Source organism: Anser anser (genome assembly GCF_964211835.1).
Source record: "Anser anser genome assembly, chromosome: 6".
NCBI lineage: Eukaryota > Metazoa > Chordata > Aves > Anseriformes > Anatidae > Anser > Anser anser.
This window is the reverse complement of record NC_139726.1, coordinates 15,048,970-15,068,611: the sequence shown is the minus strand read 5'-3', so window position 1 is coordinate 15,068,611 and position 19,642 is coordinate 15,048,970. Positions and strand designations below refer to the sequence as shown.

Below are 19,642 nucleotides of genomic sequence, written 5' to 3'. Positions count from 1 at the left end.
AAAGAAATGAGAGTGGAGAGAAAAGCATCCAAAGCAAGGCAGGAGTGTAAACCAGAAGGAGTACGGGAGACAGGAGAAGAGATGCAACTAAAAACCCTTTAAAACTTGGGATGAGACACTAATGAAAGAAAATGACCTTTGCAATAAAAGTATTAAAACTCATCTGAAGACATATCAAAAAAAAAAAAACAACCCACACTGATACTTATCACACACTGATACTGATCCTTAGTCTGGGTACTTGGTCCAAAATGCTAAAGCTAATAAACAAATGGCCATATTTGTAGATGATGTGAACTAGCATCACCCTGTTCACTTAATTCACACAAGCTCCAAGATATTGGTGGTGGATTTTTGGACAAACCAAGTTGTGCACAACTGTGACAAACGTGTTTGTTGCTGAAATGAGTTCTTAAAGGTTTGACAATTGTAGGACTTAGTACACCAGCTGTTAGGATTCATATCGACTGTGTAAATGTGAGCTAAATTCCTGTGAGCTCATTTTAGCACATCGTAAGAGAAGCTCCACATGGTGCACCTCTGAAAGGCAGCCACACTGCAGAGTTGCTTTGATGCATATTGAGAGCATGCACATGGGAAATTTGTACACTGCAGCTGGGATGCTGTAGATCAACATCCTAATTTGCAGTATACCAACTTCCCTTCCAAGGAAAGACCAAACACCTGGACCCAAAAAGAAAAAGAAATTTGTGTGTGTGTTGTTTTTTTATCTTCCTACTGAAACTGTGAGGATCAGTTAACGAGAGGTAGGCCTTGAGCTGGTGTTTAAAAGACAGAAGATAAACTCCCTTCTTCCCCCCTGTTCTGTATGGACAGGGCGTTGAGTCCTATTCCCATGCACCCATTGATGCTGGAGGGTGGATTCACAGAGGTCAATCTGCCATGGCCTGTGAAGACAGAAGAGCTGTGTGTGGGGAGGGGGCGGTTAGTGGCCGACCTGCCTGGGTTAAAATGAAGCTGGAGGGGTCTGTTCAGAAGAAGGAACGTAAGAGAAAAACAGTGTGGTGAGACAGGTTCCTTGATGAAAAACCAACCAGTTTTTCAATTTTTTTAACCTCCATTTTTTTGCACATTATACAGACTGAGACGCCAGGTACAGTCTGAAGATTATTTGAAGTGCTCCAAGGATTTATTACCACAAAAACTTCCTTTCCATTGCTAGCTTTAAATCTCTCTTTAATTCTTTTTTTTCCCTCCTTAGTTTGTTAATGCCTTTTGCCCTTTGGTGTGCTGGCTCCAGGGCATCACAAGGGAATGAAACACCACAGTGATGGTCAGTGAACCGGTTGGGAGAAGCATTTTTAGTGGACTACAGGCCAAAGCTAGCCATTACCCAGGCTAAGGGCCTGGTCCTGGGCCCCTTCACACAGACCTGCCTCCTCAAAAAATCACCAGGGCATGACTGGTTGAAATCGAAGCATTTCAGGGTTTGGTCTTGGGCTACTGGCGTGGGGAGAAAACGCAGGTGCTGAAGTTCAATCTTCCATGTTTAGTGTGGGACGCTGAGTGATGACAGCCCTAACGAGAACCTGACGGAGAGAGTCCTGCAGGACGCACAGCGCCTCTTCCTGATGAACGACGTGGTGCAGCCAGTCACCGTAGATCCATATGTGACTCAGGACAGCATTCGATTTTCCAAACTGGTGGTTGATATTGTTCAGGGGAAGGATACTCTCTACCACGTGATGTATATCGGGACAGGTAAGAGCACCGGGGCTTAAGAAAGTTGCCTGCATTTGCTCGTAGACTTAGCACCCTGGGAGCCCGGTCGTGGCACCATTACACAGTAGTCATTCAATATCATTTTGGCACAAAACTTCATGAAAGTTAGCTTGCCTGACTAAATCAGAAGCAGGATGGAGGACTTGAAGCAGAGTCCCAAGTGAATGGGCCATAAATCTACAGTGTGTTTGAAAACAACAATAACATTTTTCTTCCTTTTATAAAAACATGTTTCAACTGATCAGCCTAATACATAACAGTGGGAAAGAGCAAAGGTTGCTAAAATGTTCTGTGGTTTTATGCACATAAGTTGCCTCTCTGCGCTATGATATACTCATCTCTAAATAATACTTAACTTCTAGGCTTGCCTGAGGTTTTAATTGTTTGTGTTTGCATTTCCATGTGCCTACTGGGGTACAAGTCCCTGTGCTTTCAGGATTGAGCATGTGCTCAAACGTGATGCAGATGGGGAAGCTGAGGCATGTGTGCTTTTGTGCACAGCGAGGCAGTGGTAGTATTAAGTGGGTGATTTGGGTTTCTTAATTTCTACTGCCATCCTCTAATGAGGAGGACACACTGCCTCTTCTGAAAGGCAGAGATCTCTTGGATAAATGAAAGATGCTAAAGAAGGACAAAGTGTTACAAATGGTTGTTTTAGCCCATATCCATTCTAATCATAAAGGTTAAGTTAAATAGTTAGATTAATCAGAACATATGGCCAGCCTCATGGGTATAATGTTGTTATCCTCTATGGCAGAAGCTTTGACTTTAGAATAAGATGGATTGTGTCCGTAAGTGTTAGTTTAATCTCAGATCTGAATGCAGAGTCATTGCTTCATTCTCATGTTACCGTCTTCCCAGACTGTGTCATAATTTATCTAACTTTTACCTCCACTTACTTCAAAAGTGATCATCTTTGATGTCTTTTAGTAATGTTCCCACTGTGGGAGCCTCACTGGACATTGATTATAACGAGAAGATTGTACTAACATGGAAATATGACATGGTTCTGTTATTTTGATATCTTGATATTTTAAGTGAGGAGTCTCAGTTTCAGAGCCGGAGAGCTGGGATCATTTCTGCCTCACATCACTTGTGTGGAAAGGTCTTCTGCCATTAGATCAGATTCTTATTCACTGCATTCTGGCCCTGGTTAGTGGTGACCAAAGATGAAGCTCTGCTGGACCTGAAATGTTTAACCCATTCAAATGCTTAAGCAGAGACAGCCCTGCTCAGAGGCAGCCCTGAACACAAAACCCAATCCTCAGAAAAAAAAAAACCAAAGTTGTTCTCAGACTTGGCCTCAGTCTTGTTCCACCCTTAAGGTTCTGCTAAGTGAAAAAAAAAAAAAATCTTTGCATGGCAGCCAACTCCAGTGCTGTAAATTGCTGAGCTTTGGCACCAATACAGAAGTTATCTGGATAGAAAGATTGAAGTTCAAGAACAGTCGGGACTGACAGATGTCTTCTGGGGTTTTAATGAAAAACAGTGTGGTTACCCCCTTTTCCCCAGCATAGATCTCCCACACTTTATCGGATCTTTAAATTGTTTGGTTAAGAGCACTGTGAACACAAATGTATATGTTTCTGCATATGCACTGCTGATGCCATAACATCCCCTCATCGAGCTGGCAGGTTGGCTTCTTCCAGGAAGAGGATCAATTAGACCCGTGACCCATGGAGTCATTACAGAGGCCTCTGAGATTTCCAGCAGGGCCTCTGCATCTGTTGTCATTTGTCATGGCATCACATCATACTGATCTGCTCCATAAACCAAAAGAAATATAGACTTTGAGGCACCAGAAATGATCCCTGCTATCTCAGGTCACCTTGTTGTACAGCTCACTGGTAACAGGACCAGACTGATTTTGGCCTCAGTGCTCCAACTGGGAAATATTTGCAGGTACTCACTCTTCAGATGGTTCATATCTTTCTGGTTTGCCATTAAAATGCATTCCCAGATGGTTTCTCTAATATCTGAGAACTGCTGAGGAATGTAACCATGTAGTTGGGGCACTCTGTACCACGGGCAGCAGGTGTGTTAATATTTGTAAGTGACACAGAACCAGGTTTAAAGCAGTTGTATAAAGATGACATTAATATTTCAGTCTTTAGGTAGGTGTGACGTGAAGTCAATGTCTCCAAAATTTACTTGTGCCTTGTTTCTTGTTCCAATAGAGTATGGCACCATCTTGAAGGCCCTTTCTACCACTAACAGGAGCCTGAGGAGTTGTTATTTAGAGGAAATGCAGATCCTTCCTGACGGACAACGGGAAGCAATCAAGAGTCTCCAAATCCTGCACAGCGACAGGTCGCTCTTCGTGGGCTTAAATAATGGAGTGCTAAAAATTCCTCTGGAGAGATGCTCCATGTACAGAACAGAAGGGTAAGCAAATTTACAGCTCTGATATATTCTACTTCAACTTAAATGAAAAGCACCAGGGAAACGTATTCCAGTCTGATTTGGTGTAGAATGCCTTTTTTCATCACTGCAAGACAAAAGACACCGTTGAAAGTGCATCTCCTGATAGATACATTCATGACAGGCACAGTGAGAATACGCGATTTTTATTTTTTTTAGGTAAATATTAATTAATCTTCATCAGAAATTAATTGTATTTTTACCAAGGAAGGACTGGCAATATTTACTTTTTATTATTATTTTTTTATCTTGACATTTCACTGTTGATTTGTTGATTTTATTAGCTCCATGTGTTTTGCTGGCTGTAGGGCTGCAGGTTTCTGAATTTGGGTTGCAGCCAGCCTATTCTTGCTTATCTGAGTGATCACCTCTCAAACATCTGATGAGGCAGGGCTGGGCTGCATGGCCACTTCTCATTGCTTTTGGAACCCTATAGCTCATTTCAAGTGTGACACCTCCTACACCTGGATAGATTCTGTGTCTTGATTGCACCTTTTAAAAGGAGTAGGAAAAAAATTTTTAATTGTCAGCCCTGGCTCCAGAGCAGTTCTCCACCCAGAAATGAGTGCAGAAGGCTTTTGGATCTGAACAATATCCCCCTTTTTAGCAGGTGAACCAGTGTGATACCAACTGATTGAGACATATGCTCCCTGAGAGTGTAGTGGGGTCTGCTGTGGGTAATTGCATGTCTACATCTCTAAAAACACTCTTCCCTCTCCTCTCATGCCTTTGCCCTGCTCTTCTTGATGAGAGTTTTGTCTGAAACTGATGTCCTCTGTGCTAGACAAGAGGAAGGAATTTGCTAGCACTGTCTAAATGGACTCCCTCTTTCATGGCCTAGTGCAAGACGTCCCTGTTCTCTGGCCAAAAAAATGATACAGAAAATGTCACCATCATTTTATTTTCAAAAAGTAGAGTTTATCTATCAGCTTGTACCAAATTCATGTCTGTCTAAATATAAAAGTGCTAGCTCTTTCTGTTTTTGCTGAACCTCTTAATTACCCTTTTGGAAAATGCAACTTGGTCATTACTGCAAGTTAGACTCAGAAGTGTTTAATGTGTAAAGGTTTAGCGGCTTATACAGAGAGGCTGACACCGAAGTGTTTAGTAAGAGAATCACAGCTGGAAAACGCCATCCCATCCTTAGCCCTTAAAAGCAGAGATTTGAAAAGGTAGAACATAACAGCTGTCCTCTTCAGGCTGTCCTGGAGAGTTTCAGTTTCAGAATATTTATGTGTGTATACATATATATGATCCAGTTTCAAGAGAAATGAGTTCTTCCTTTTCTTTCTTTTCCTAATCTTGAGTTCAACTTTCCGGTAATTTATAGATTGTGTCCCAGTTTCAGCTTGTGTAAGTACTCTGTGTGACAGTTCCATTAAAGCTCAAATGGGTGGAGGTTTGCTCAACTGCCTAAAAAAGGAACAAGCAGGAAAAAAAACCAACAGTGGTTGGAGGGTGCCTCACAGGAGCACCATCTACTTAGGACTTGAGGGCCAGGGCATCATCGCCTGGTGGTAAAACTTTATTCCAGCATGACTAGTTTCATACTTCTAAGCAATGTAAGCCAATCACTGGTCTGTACCACATGAGGTGTGGTCTTCAGACAGCATGGTGGGTTGCATACACTTGGCCATGTGGGAGGTCAGAATTTGCTGAATTCCAGTGCTGGCAAGTTGGTGTGCGTGTGGAGATTGTGATGGGCTCTTTGCTCCATGGCTGAGTCTTGTGGAGGGGCTGTGCATTTGAAAGAAGGAGGAAAAAAAAAAGAAGGAAGCTTAGGAAAGCCAAGGAAAGCTGGTATTTATTTATTTGTTTGAAAGGATGTTTGTGATATCATTATTAATTTTTAAGCTCAGCTTTTTCTGTAGGAAATTATTCAACTGATTTTTTTCAGCTGCAAATATTGGAAACCTTTTTCCCCTTAGCATCCTGGCTACACAGGTGATAAGTCAACTTGCCCTCCTTTGTATTTCTTTCCATGTTGAACTATATCGAGAGGGATGTTTTAATTTCCTCCAGTGCATTCCACCTGGCACTTCTCCTGGGCTGTGATTTATTGCTTATTGTTGTGTCTATGCTTAATACATGCCAATATACAGCTACCACGGAAGAAAGGGCTCCCACCCCTGCAACACCCCCCGCTTACTTTTTTGTCATGCTGTGACTTCTGGACTGTCCTCCCTGAAAAGCTCTGGTTTCAGCAGTTTTTATAATCTAATTGTTTTGATGGGGGCTCAGGAAGCTTTGAGCTGAGGGAGAATTTGTGCCTCCCAGGCAGGAATACCACAACACTGTTTATTTTCTTTGGCTCTGCCTCAAGTTATCAGGAAACTTTGCAGCCTTTTACATCCCGGGGGTTGATGTGGGTTCCCGATTGCTGACTTAGAGCTCTTGCCTTCATCCTGCCTTCTCCCTGCAACAGGCAATCATGTATCGAGGGGAAATTGATCCCAGAATCAATCCTGTCCAGCAATCGTTGCTGTTGTGTTGCTTTAAACCTTGGGGCTTGTTACCAAGGCTCAGGGAAGGGGCAGAGGAAAAAGCAGCAGTGAAGGAAAGAGATGGAAAGAGAAAAGGATTTCTGCCATCTCCTTTACTATTTCTTTATTGACACAGCACCAATTTAATCTCTTAAATGGTGACCAGTAGCTCAGCCCCATGTCTTGATGTAGTTCATTGACCCAATATATTTCTGGGTGTCTGAGCAGTGCTTTGTGTTTGCCTACTGACCTGTCTCAATCTGTCTTTTCAGGACAGCCAGTCTTAGCAGCAGGGCAACAGGAAGACATCTGTAATGTCAGCTGCCCAAATTTACAGGCTGGACTTGGCTGCAGGGACCTTGCTTGTGTGTGTGTTTTCCTCTTGTGCTTCAGTATGCCGTTCCCCACTCTCGCTGGAGAGTATTAGGAAGATGTCCAAAGCGAGCAAAACCTGCAAGCCCTTTGAACGTGCAGTGTGTTTTGAAGGCTGCTTTGCTGGGTGGTAGCTTGGCTGTGCTTGCTGCTGGATTTTGCATGGCTTTGAAATCTTTTTAACCTGCCTGCAATTTTCAAATGAGCTTGGATTTTTACCTCAAGTTGCCCTCAAGCTTTGGGGAGCGATATTTGGAGAGCCAGCATTGCAGCTTTGTCACTGACACCACCGTATCTCTAGAATGTATCTGAACAAAATCCTGGATCTGAATTGTAGAGGGGTGAGGACTAAAGATCTGGAACATTATTTTCAGGTGGGGCCTATCTACAGGAATTGTTTAGTAATATTTTCAAAGGGTAGGATGAGATTATTAATTTTAGGAATTGCAGTCAGACAGGTAGTAAAATGAAGCTGGCTGTTTAGGGAATATTTTGTGATCTGTTTGTACTGCCCCTTTGAAGCATCAGGGCCACATGCCTCTGTGCACCCTGAGGCTGGCCTCAGAGTGATATTGTAGCTGTTTCTTTATTACATATTCAAATGAGCAGAAGAAAGTGTGTTTGGGGCTGAGACCAGAGGGTCTCTTAAATATTCTGCTCTCTCAGTCCTGAACGGTTTGTCTTAATGCACTTGATGATGATATTCATTCTTTCCTCTTCCTTCTTCCAGTTTGCATAAAACCTACAGTTCGCAGGTTTGGGATGCAGTTTGGTTGCACAATGAGGTTTTGAGAATAGTTTGGATGGTCTGTCCCCTCCCCCTTGTGCAGTGCTCATGTGTGGGCATCCCATCAGGCTGAGTGAGTATTACCTTAGGTCAACCTCGTGGCAGCGGAGATGCTCCTGCTTCTGAGGCCATGTGGAGCGCCAGATCCTCTTGCGTGCAACTGTGACAGTCTGTCATTTGAACTCTGCCTGCTTTTTTGACCCTGTTCCAGGGAGTTTGCTGTTGAGTTATGCTGAGCTTTTACCCTCCTACTTGGCCTAAATTCTGTTGTGCATCCCCTCTGGCCATGGTGCTTAATGCAAAGCTAGCAGAAATGACTCAGCTGACAAGTACTCTTATTTGCTGACTTGAGATCTGTGTGAGAAACAGAACTCACCTCTAAATAGCTCTGGAACCATGATCAGACAACTAAGTACGTGTAGGTGAGTAACTCTTGAAATGGCTTCAGGGACTTTTTGGAAGAAAAGGGTCAGCAGCCTCAGTAATGAGGCAGAGTTTTTTGCCCTCCTTCTCCCTTTTGTACTACCTGCCTTCCAAAGTGCAGAACTGCAATTCCAAACAAGGTCCTTGTACCACGTCCATACCACCCTTTAAGGGATCTGAGATATCACCTGGGGCATTGCTTTGGTGTTTACTGTTGTTGCTATTTTCTTCTTTTTTTTTACTCCTTCCATGGTACAAAATCCTCTGTAACAAAAGAATGAAGCATTTGAGTTTAAGACTGCAAAAACAGACTTACAAAAGTACCAGATTTCAGGACTGAAAATGTTGGGGAACTTAATTGCATGAATAATACAGTCTGAGAAGAGACCTCAATATTTCCATCTTTCAGGGAAAGAGTCAATTGAATATGGGCTGGAAATCCTGACCTCTTCATCAGAGTGATGATAGTTCCTCCAAGGACAAACAAGTAACGATCACTGGGTAAAAAGAGTGGGAGAGAAAATGGTAAAAGGGGTAGGGGAGGAAATGAAGACTGTTGTTCAGTGCAGCCCAGCAACCAGCAGATCGCTGAGGTGACGTTGATGCTTTATTATTAATCAAAGATCTTGAACATCCATCCTCTTCTTCTGAGCTGAGGCTGGCCCAGATTTTGTTTTGAAAATATCTCCTGGAAAGTTTTGAAAAATATCTAGCACATTGAACATCCTTTTAAAAATAGAGGCAGAAGGAAAGGTAAGATCCTATGAAAATGTTATTATAAAGCTTAATCACTGGTTTCCATCTGCTTTGGCTGATTTGGCCTCTCCAAGGTTAAGGAAATTAGCTAATTATTGTGCCACCAATAATTCTGCAAGGCTTTGGGAGACTTCATAGGCAGACAGGAGAGTATTCACCCCAATCCTTTGTTATCTCCAGTATCCAATAATACATCAGAATAAATCACTAAACATCTGGTTTGGCATTCTGGTTGCATTTAAGTAAATAGCAAGACTCCCACTGACAGAGAATGAAGACATCATACAGAACCATGATCACTAAAGCTCTTGGAAAGAATAAAGTTTGGTAGATGAAATGGATTTGTGTTCTTTAAATAGAAGTGCAAAATTATACCATTTTCTCTATCCTGAAAACACATTTGCATCTGCTGTAGCAGGCAATTACTCCCATTTTCTTTAATGTAGCTACTTATATATGTAAAGCTAAGCACATCCATACTATTTGCAGGATATGGACCTCTAGGATTGGAGGGGATGGTACAGGTCTAAGGAGAGTGATTGAAGAGCTTCATTTGAACAGTCTCGGAAAGGGACGTGGCCATGTGTGTCTGAAACTGGGAAAAAAGGTGGCAAGGGTAAGCAGTAAGGCAGTGAGCAGGGGCATGTTTCCAGTACGATGCCAGAGAGATTGGTTTTCAGTTTCATCTTGTTTGACATTATCTTTAATGGCATGGAAGAAGAAAATAGCATACTTTGTAGATGGCATTTGAGTATGAGGGAATCACAAACAGCGGTGAGGAGAGACATGCAGTGTGGTGCCGGGAGGGAAACCAGCACGAGGCTGTTTGAGGAATAAGCCTGTGCTGAGATTGCTGGTGCTTGCATTACTGAAAAGGATAGGGCACAGGATGAAGGAGTGGAAGGGCCCTGCTCAGAACCAAATGAATTATTACAGTTTTTAGCATTCGTATTAAATACACAAACCAACAGTAAGCTTTACATTCATTTTAAGCTGCCTGCATACTTTCTGGACGCTCACTTTTAGCTCTGAACGATGCAAATGGCCCTGAATGAATGGTGCTGTGGTAGAAAGAAAACCAAGCAGTAGCAGGAGTCTGGGGCTGTTCAACTGCTGAAACAGATGAAGGTCACTTCAGAAATTGCCAGGTAAAGTCAGATAATTTCAGGGCTTCTGCTTCCTTACTGTCATGACTAGGTTGCAGATTTGTTTGGGGGGGAGAGCTTTGGAGTTGCTGGGAGGGAGGAAAAAGCAGGGAGGTTGAATGTGCTGAGGTCTTTTGTTTGCTCCTTATTTTTAAAGCACACTGCCCAGGTGATTTGCTCGCAAGATCAAGAGTGGTTTAGAATATGGATCCTTCGCAAGACCTCTAGCAGACTGGCTTTAGGCCAACTCAGATCAATGATGTCTAAAAGTCATTACCATCTGATACCTGCTAGGTGGGCTGTGTGAAATTAGTTTCAACACAGCGGCGACTGACAGGAAAACAGGTAGTTTTCTTGGAATACATAATGTTAAGATGACATTGATGCTACTGTTATACAAACAAGATTAATAACTGAAGCTTCCAGCAAGCCCCAGGGCAGATATCCATTGCTTCTGTCAATTCTTGCAATTTGCTACTATTAGGTCATGAGATTTGTATTCTAGGCAGTGGTCGTATTCAGCAACGTGGCTCCAGATGTCTACTGCCTTACTGCTGCCATGGCTGCTTTGCTTCGTGTCTCAAGCTTCCAGCCTGCATTTTCAGTGTAAAACACAGAGGTGTTACAGAAGTCCGGCGTTACTACCAGTTGACTGTATTGCTACAGAGGCATCATCAACTTTTTATTAGGAGATGTGCTGTTTTACCTCTTTGGGGAGGAAAATCTGGACTTAGAGCAAATTTGTTGTTGCTGCTGTTTTAAGTATAAAATATAAATACCTGTAAGTGCATAAAATATGTATGGGTGGTAGAAAAACATGTTGTTGTACTTCTGCCTGGTGTCTTTTACATGTCAGAAGACCAAAATACTGTACATCTATGAGAACACTCCAGTCTGCACATGGGTAGGGCTGGATTTCAAGAATATCCATTTATTTAAGCGATGCTGTCTCTTGCTAAAAAGTGGAGTTGATGTTGTTTGGTGGTGTTTTTGTAGCTACATGGGAAAAAACAATGTAGACTACATTGGCAGGGCCATTTTGCCCCTTACACGGTGTCGAAATAGCCCTGCATTAGTGAAGGGATGTTAGATCCTTAGAGTTGCAGTAGGTAGTCTAATATTTATTTGCCTTTTCTAACATACATTAACATACAAAGGGTCTGTCGAATCTGTATCTTGATGAGCAGAAAATAATTACCCAGAGCTTAACAAAATCCAACTTTCACAAAATCCAACTTTCACAAAGGAGCTGCTTGAATATGGATTATTTTTCGCAGCCTGGGTGATAACTGTAGACTTTTATTATCACTTAAATTTCTTTCTAAGTTTTCTGCCTTTGTAATTTTCTCTCCCTTCCTAAGTTGCCATTTTAGCATTATTTTTGTCCTTAAATCATCAGCATCTTCTAGAAGCTACGTAAAGCACCTGTCTGTCCCCCTAGCAGTAGATTTGCTCATCTAAAGCACCCTTTTTCCCGGATCCACCTACAGCGCCAGACTAGAGGAATTTGCCGTGTTCACACAGAAGTCTCAGATCTGCAACCACAAAGCAGAAACGCAGGAGCAGAGCACATCTTAATATGACAGCTGCCTTCAGACACTGACTGACACAGGGCAGAGAGAGGGAATAACACTTGAGTGCACTGATTTGCCCAAGCTGCCTTTCCAAAGGATGTCTGCTCCACTCTGCTTTTTGCCATATGGCAGCCCTGAGGGGCATGTTTTCTTAAGGCTCAAAAGTCTGCTGAGGCTAGGAAATGGCTGTGCTTCACAGTCCAGACAAACATGCCCCGCATTCAGGAATTCCTTCCGGCTATTCCTTTCATTAGGACTTTAATAGTAGCCGAGTCTTCTCGTGGATGACTGATCCCATCGCTGGTAGTCAGTGGCCCTCTGTACTTCTGTTTTTGTTGGAGGTCAGTTTTGTTTGGCACAGTGACAAGAGTGTCTTTCAGATAGTGTTTATGGAGCAACGCTTACTCATTTTTTTTAATAACCTGTTTTACTGATGTAAACATAAATCCAGATTTAATCAGAATTTTTCTTGTGATGGCATTAATCTTCATATTTGAATAAATGCAATGTTGTTTTATTTCACAGCTTTAAAAATAAAAATAAACACCTATCCAATAAAGAAGTCACTGTTGCTAAAAGATGATGGAATGGGATGTCAGAAAGTAAGAAATTGAATAGTTGTGTAAACTGTACGAGGCCATAATCTATAAGCTGCAATCGATTAAAGAGATATTGAAAACAGTAAGGCAGGAGGTGGAAACTAGCAAGTCAAGGTCCCTGACATGGAAAGGAAAATGAAATGAAACTGCCTATGAAAATCCTGTGTCTGTGCATTGTTCCTTTCAAATAAGCCACGTGTGTTCGGCTCACAAATGGACCTCAGTTCTAGAGGTTGTTTTACACCATGGCTTTAATCTGTGTGTTCAAATAAATCGTGTGCAGAGCACCAGGCACTGATGCTAAGCATGTGTGGGTGATAAATTGCATACACACACAGCACACGAATGCTCCAGATTCTCTGTGTCCAGTATCAAATGCCAAAGTGCCCGGTATCAAATGGCAAAATACCGAACCTTCGCTCTTTAGATGAACATCAGCCGAAGCCCTCGCGGTGGCGGTACCTATGAGCAGCACTATGTTCTTCCTGAGCAGTGCCCCATTCTGCAAATAATGGCTTATGAAGTCTGTGGCTAGAAGTCTTGAGCAAAGAGCAGTAGCAGCTGGCACAGAATATGTTGCGTTCACCAGCTGAGAAATGAAGCTGCTGCTTGACCAGCGCCTGACTAAAGCAGCTCAGTTCCACTTGGCTTCTCTTCTCAGTGGGGAAAGATAATGGATTTGCACAGATCACTAACTCATCTCTGCAGTTTGAATTTTTAAAGGTGTCAAAATTAGGGGAATTGTTTGAAGGTCTGGTGCTTTTTTCCCTTTCTAATCTTATTTTCTTAAGCCACGAACATCCTTTTGATTCTTATTCCTCTCTTTTCATGCCATCTGGCTTTAGGGAAGACAGAAGTCCACTCTCCCTTGCATGGGCTATTGAGGTTGTCAGTAATTATGATTTGGTTGGCTGGAAGCTAATATGATTATTTCCATAGTTCAGCCCCTCCGCAGGTTGATAGCAATGGGACAGTAAGCTAACCTTGTCAGGAAATGCCTGTCTGCCAAACAGCCTCATGCTCGCAACTAAGTGACAGAGCTAAAACCCCCGTGTTGCTTACAGAGTGCTCTTCTCTCAGTTACCTGCTCGAAGAGTGGAGAAAACCAATGTGAAATTGTGGGATCTTACTCCCCCAAAAGAGCAAGGTGAACACATGCTGACCGTGCTCTTGAGGTGCTGAGCACGGATGAGCGTAGGTTGCTCACTGCCTTGCAGGACCAGGCCTATAAATGTTTGCACTGCGTTATTCGGTTTATGGCACCACTATCTCTGTGCCTCTAATGAACTAATTGGTGATGCCTGTGGGATTTCAAAGGACTAGGTGCAAAATGACAGCTGTTGTATCACCCTGACAACTATGATGTTCACCACTGGTTCCAAAAATCATCAGCAAAGATGCAGAACCCTCTCTTGGCATGACGGTGGGGTTTTGTTAGAAAACATGGTCTGGGAAAGGAGCTTCTCAGTCTCTGGGTCTACAGCCCTGCCTCTGCAGCTTGTGATGTCCTGTCATTTCATTCCTGTTTGCTCTTAGTCACCAAAAAGTAGTGAGAAAGAAGTAAATACAGAGAGAGGGAACAAAAGTGGGAGGGCATGCGCGTCCTGGCAGAGGAGAAAAGCCAAGTCCTGTAGTGTGAGTGCTCCGGGTGACAACTCCTTGGCTGTTGGTACAAAATGGCATGTTTGTGTGTACGAGTGGGAAGAAGCTTTAGTAATTCTTTCCTTCCTTTGGTCTGCTGAAGACTAATCTCTTGGGTCTGGTTCTATTGATTTGATGATCCATTTATTACACAGTCTAAAGCTTTTTAGCTCTCAGGGTAAAACAAGCAAAAGAGGAAGTTATCTAGACCCAGAACAAATTGAAGAGGGAATCAGAAAGTTTTGAACTACAGACATTTAAGTTTTAATGAAGATTTTGAAAGAAGATGTCTTTCAGGCTATTACAAAAAAGTTTCCAAATCCCTGTGTTATTTAGCTTATCAGAAGGCTGCTGTTGCTTTGCAATGCATTTTGGAACAGGCATTCTCTTTAGGAAGCATTGTGCTCAATGATCCGTCATTATTGTTTCTTTGGACAAATCTAGCCCACTTTAAAAGAAAGAAGGGAAAAAAAAAAAAAGATGAAGTCTGGTGATGCCTGGTTTTCAGCGTGTAGGTGAGCAGCTCCCACACTGAGCTGAGCAGAGACCTCCTTGTCTGGCAATGCACCTCATTGCATGGTGCTGAGCAGCACTTCCCGAAGAAGCTGAAGCTGTAGCTGCTGCAGCAATGTCACATGCCTGGAGTGGGGAGCAGAGGTGGGATTAGGACCCAAGACAGGGTCTCAGCGGGGATGTGTGAGAGGAAGGAACCTGCAGAGACCCCCCCCGGGATGGCGCTAGGAGGACCTCTGTTTTATCCATGACCCATTTGTATTTTAGGAGGATGAGGTATGCCCACAGGGACCAAGGTACTGGGCCCACCCCTCAGCCACACACGAAGGGCCCATGCCTCTCAGGTGCCTCCCAGTTTCCTACCTCTGCCTTTGGGTTCCCTTCATCTTCTCCTCCCTGATCCTTTTCCCCGTTCCTCTAAGGAATGGGAATACTGATGGAGATATTTACATGGCCTCATGCCTTACATGTCTCCAAGTAGCCCCTTGGGGCACAGGGAGCAAAAAAGTGCTTCTCCCTCCCTTCATAAAGCTGTGACTCTTCTTGAGGAGATGTTGGGCAGGATCAGAGTCTCAGTAGCAGAAGCCTTTTTACAGCAAATGCTATTAGTGAAGGCTCAGCACAGCCAGGCTTGAGAGGCCCTGTAAAAATTCTTTTGAGTCATAGCTAAGAGTTTCCATTGACTTCATAGCACTGTGCTTTCTGCCCCACTTGCACAGTGATAATCCTTTGTGTTATCCCCGGTGACTGCGGTAAAAATGATTGCAATAGCCAACAACAGGGAGGCTTACAGCTCCCAGACAGCAGGCAGCAGGTGAGCTCTTATGAGTAAGATCTTATTTTCATGCAAATGTCCTTAGTAAGTGAGAATAAGGAACCGGAGAAAAAATAGCTTGAATAGGAGATACAAATGGAATTGTTTTTCAATTGAGTGTTTTCAGTGTATGCCATTATGCCTCAGATGAGACATTTATTGCAAGGCAATGAATTAAAGTGAATCGCTATTGATAGTAATGCCCTGTCATAATAAATCCAACCTCTTAGATATCCGTCAAGAGGTATTCTCCTGGGTCCTCACTGAATGCACTACAGTTACTAGATGGCCAGAGGGGAACTGGGGGCACGGACAGTGTGGTATCATCACCATCTCACTTCCACAAACATCCTACTTTGTGGGATTTCATTAGCTAAGTCATTAGCATTAATACAGCCAGTGTTAACCTGCCACGCTCGGGTAGTCTTTTGGGATAATGGGTTCCCTCTACCTGTGTGAATTAGGAAGGGAAATGATACTGTGTCATTAGTTCCCAGGGGCATTCCTAGCCTGCCACTGAGATAACCTTGCTGTTGTTTTCACTGCTGAAGACTCTATGTATGGTATGAAATTTTGGCCCCTCCGAGCCAATGGCTCAAGTCCCATGGACTTTGAAACATCAGAATTTCATTATAGCATGGTAACTCCTTTGTATCTTATTTCACAGTATTTACGTAGTGCCCTGCGTGACTTTGGGACCGCAGGCCTGTGTGAGACCTTTTGGCAGTATCATAATGTGAAATGGTATTTACACATAAACGTTTCAATTTATTTTGTGTTCTGCACATAGGGAAATACCTTGATATCTTTCCATTTTCCAGACCACAGTGCCTGATTTACTAAGAATGACAACGCATTTGTGAAGCATTTTGATCTGTGTGCATGCATACATATGTATGTCTTTTGGTGTGTGCTTGCTGGTGTGGTTTTATCACTTAATGACATAAATAGGGACATATATTCTAAAGATATTGTAAAGATATAAATTAGGGTGGGTTTTGAAGTGTTCGCTTAAAGTACTTGCCAGAAATGTTCTCTTGCAGTAATGCACATTGTAATGCTTTTCCTGCTTACAAAAGGAAAAAAATGGAGCAAATTGTGTGTAAGTAAATAACATTCCTCCTCACCCCTAAGTGTACTGCTGTCAGTTGATATAATAGGTTTCTTACCAGAGTTGAGGCAGATGAGTGGGCTCTGAATCCTGAAGGGAGGCAGACAGCATAGCTATTTTGTTTTTAGATTTCAAATGGTTTTGAGGGCCTGCCGTCAGATAGAGAGAAGTCCCGGTCTTTGATGGTTGTTAAATTACACAGTGCACGTTTTGACAACTCAGCAGAGCCCAGGCTCTGCCTGGATGGCAGCAGCAGCTGGGTGAGGATCCATTACGCCCAGCATCCAGAGAGCGGAGACGGCTGGAGCTCCCTGCTCCCAGGGCCAGGCTTTGGCCAGGGCCGGGCATCGCGGCCCTCCCACAGCTCTGCAGCTCCCTCGCCTGTGCCCATCAGCTGGAGACTGGTGGCCGGGGAAGGCGGGCTGAGCCACCCCAGTGCTCCATCAGGGACCTGCAGCCCGCTGCTCTCAGCCGGGAGCAGCACATTAGCTACATGACATACATTACGAGTAGTGCCAGCAAAGTGGTCAGTGCCTAACCGGGATATATTGCAGCCTGCAGAGCGGCTGAGGGCTGCAGCACAGAACATATGGAGATTATTTCCTGAATTTATGCAGCACATGTTTTCCTATAAATTAAATTCAGAGAAAATGTGTATCATAATAGGGTGATGCTCACAACAGCCTTCCCTGTTATGAATTACAATGACCTCTCTCTGCTCGCTGGGCGCCCAGCAAAATGGCCTCATGCAGTTGGAAACAATAGCATGTACTCGGTGTCAGGGTCTGAAAGCGTGACCAAAAGCCTCTGTAACTAAAAGCCCAGGCTTTCTTCTTTCCTCATTTTTTCCCCATTGCTTTTCTCATTGTTATTCTTCTCTCCAGAAGCCGCACAGCTCCCTCCTGAAGTGCTGTTACCTAGAGGGTGGGCAGATGCCCCTGTGGCTGCTCAGTCACTGACTCGATGCTGACCTTGCCAAGGGGCTGCTGCATGGCAGGGGCAGCTCTGTACGTGGGGCAGCCCCACGGCGCGAACGGGGGCAGCGTGGGATGCCAGTAGGACCGGGGTGCCTAGCCAGAGTAATGAGCAAAACAGCACATGTCCCTTCTGCATCCTTGGACTGGGGATACGGAGTCTTTTCTAAGCAAATATTTGATGTTCTGTTGCCTGGGGCTGAGACAAAATCATCTTTGCCTTTTCCTTGGGTGTTTTTAAGCAGTTGAAGGAAAAATGTAGTAGACAGTCCTTGTAACTACCTTCCTAAAGCATGAAAGATAAAGTTATGCTCCTTACAGCTCACTATGTGAAATCTTTAGTAGAGGAAATGTCTTTCTGCAATGTAGGAGCAAACTGAAAACTTGTAATTAAAATATAAATATATACACATGTATATATATATATTTTTATATATATATATATATATATATATAAAGCAATGGGTACCAGACAAGAAAACAATCAAGGGTTTGCTTTGGGGCAAATGGCTGTGGAGTCAGTACAGGCTGATAGAGCATTTTCAGCTGTGCTTAAGGGACATGCTTTTTCATTTGTGGCTGATTACAGGCTAATAGGATTTCAAAGATTTCTGGGAGGGAGCCGTTCACATCTCATTGCATTTGATTCCTTTTTTTTTTTTTTTGATGTTTCATTTATCATACTGATACCAACCCTTAGAATAAATTTTATTACTCTCCCGTTTAGCTTCTTGAACTGAATTCTTCCCCTTCGTCCCTTGCTGCTGCCTAATTGGCAGTTTTCAAATCATTTGGGACTTTTGGAAAGATCCTGGTGGCCCTTTTGTGTGATAGAAGAGAATGGATTATTGGAATAAAAAATAGTGTTGCAAATCTTTTTGGGTTTAGTCCTCTCTTCTTTGTCTTTCACTAACACATGCATGGTGTGGCTGGTACTGTTCTTTTTTCTTAAGGAAAATTAACGATTTGAAAGCGACTCATGGGAACAACCAATATAGCTGAATTTTATTGGTACAGACTAATTCAGTGACTGACCTTCTCTGTTCGGTGGCAGTAGGAACCCTAGTTATTTTTCTTTAGCGGCTCACATGTTGGGAACACACACTTAGCCTGTAAATATGGATTCAGGAGGAAAATGAATACAGCAGTGTTCAAAGCAGCCAAAAGCTTAGAAATAATGTTCTGCTGTGACTTTTCCAAACTGACATCTTGATGTTGGGATTATAAATGAAGCCATTGTTCCAGGAAAGGCCAGGACTAATAGAAAGCCTTTATTACTGGTCCATTGGCTAATTCTGCTTGTCTAACCCTTTTGGATGGACATAGTGTCAGAAAACATACTCACAGAGGTTGCTTTGTGTGAGATTTGGCCTGCTGAGTGATTACATGGGGGCACAAAGATATCTCAATGACAAGTGTTCTTTGACTAAAATTTGTAAAGTCATTTTCTTTCCCTAGGCCTTGGAAAGAAGTGAACTGATTTTTAATCTACAGTTTCTATGAGTGATATTTGCTTTGTGTCCTGTCACCCTTCTATTCAGACGTTCTCTCCTTCCAAGCAGGTAAACCTCTGCTTAGAAGAAATTGTTTCTTCTGCTGAGCCTTGGTACAGTTGACAGCTGTCATATACAAGCGCTATGCTTGAATATGTGTCTTTAGAGCTAGACAGTCTCAAAGAGCTTTAATCTTTTCTCTTTGCACATGCAGGGAATGCCTAGGAGCCAGAGACCCCTACTGCGGCTGGGATAACAAGCAGAAGCGATGCACCACCATTGAGGACAGCTCCAACATGAGCCTGTGGACTCAAAATATTACTGAGTGCCCAGTAAGTGGAAATATTTTATATACGTACCGATATGTGAGTGTGTGTGTATGTGTAAAAGGAATATTGCAAGTGAGCATGTGTCAGCCTGATGAGGACTGGCTGGTAAAAAAGTGTTCAGAGCCTAGTGGCACATACTTCCTCTAATATCTGCGCACAGTCACTTGCTGAGAGCACAAAGACCCCCAATGTATTTATCTGCCCAAAAAGGGGGATCCCAAAGCAAGCCTTCAGTCCCCTTCATGCCCACCCTTGCTAGGTGAAGGGTGGATCATGTTGTTGGGTTCCTGCTGAGAACCATGTAAACCCCAGATGAAACTTGAGGTGGTTCAGGGCTGCCCCACTGTCTGCACCACCTTACAGGCTTCCTTGCAGGATAGGGAGATGAGAGTCAGTGATGTACAGTGTCCTCAAGCAGCATTCAGTTCATTTTCCTCTTGGATCCCTGAGCACAGCCCATGGGA

At 43.2% G+C, this 19,642-nt stretch overlaps 1 protein-coding gene across 8 annotated transcripts in view; it reads left to right on the top strand.

Annotated features, from left to right (window-relative positions):
* SEMA5B (semaphorin 5B) overlaps positions 1 to 19,642 on the top strand; it is a 261,572-nt gene that overhangs the window by 196,682 nt on the left and 45,248 nt on the right. For all 8 annotated transcript variants that reach the window (XR_014585958.1, XM_083841544.1, XM_083841547.1 and 5 more), the window contains 3 exons: positions 1,515 to 1,722; positions 3,921 to 4,128; positions 19,064 to 19,181. Coding sequence is in view for 7 of the 8 variants with exons in the window: in XM_083841544.1 (XP_083697670.1) it covers positions 1,515 to 1,722; positions 3,921 to 4,128; positions 19,064 to 19,181 (534 nt within the window). In the remaining variant the exon portion in view is untranslated. The remainder of the gene's footprint in view (positions 1 to 1,514; positions 1,723 to 3,920; positions 4,129 to 19,063; positions 19,182 to 19,642) is intronic.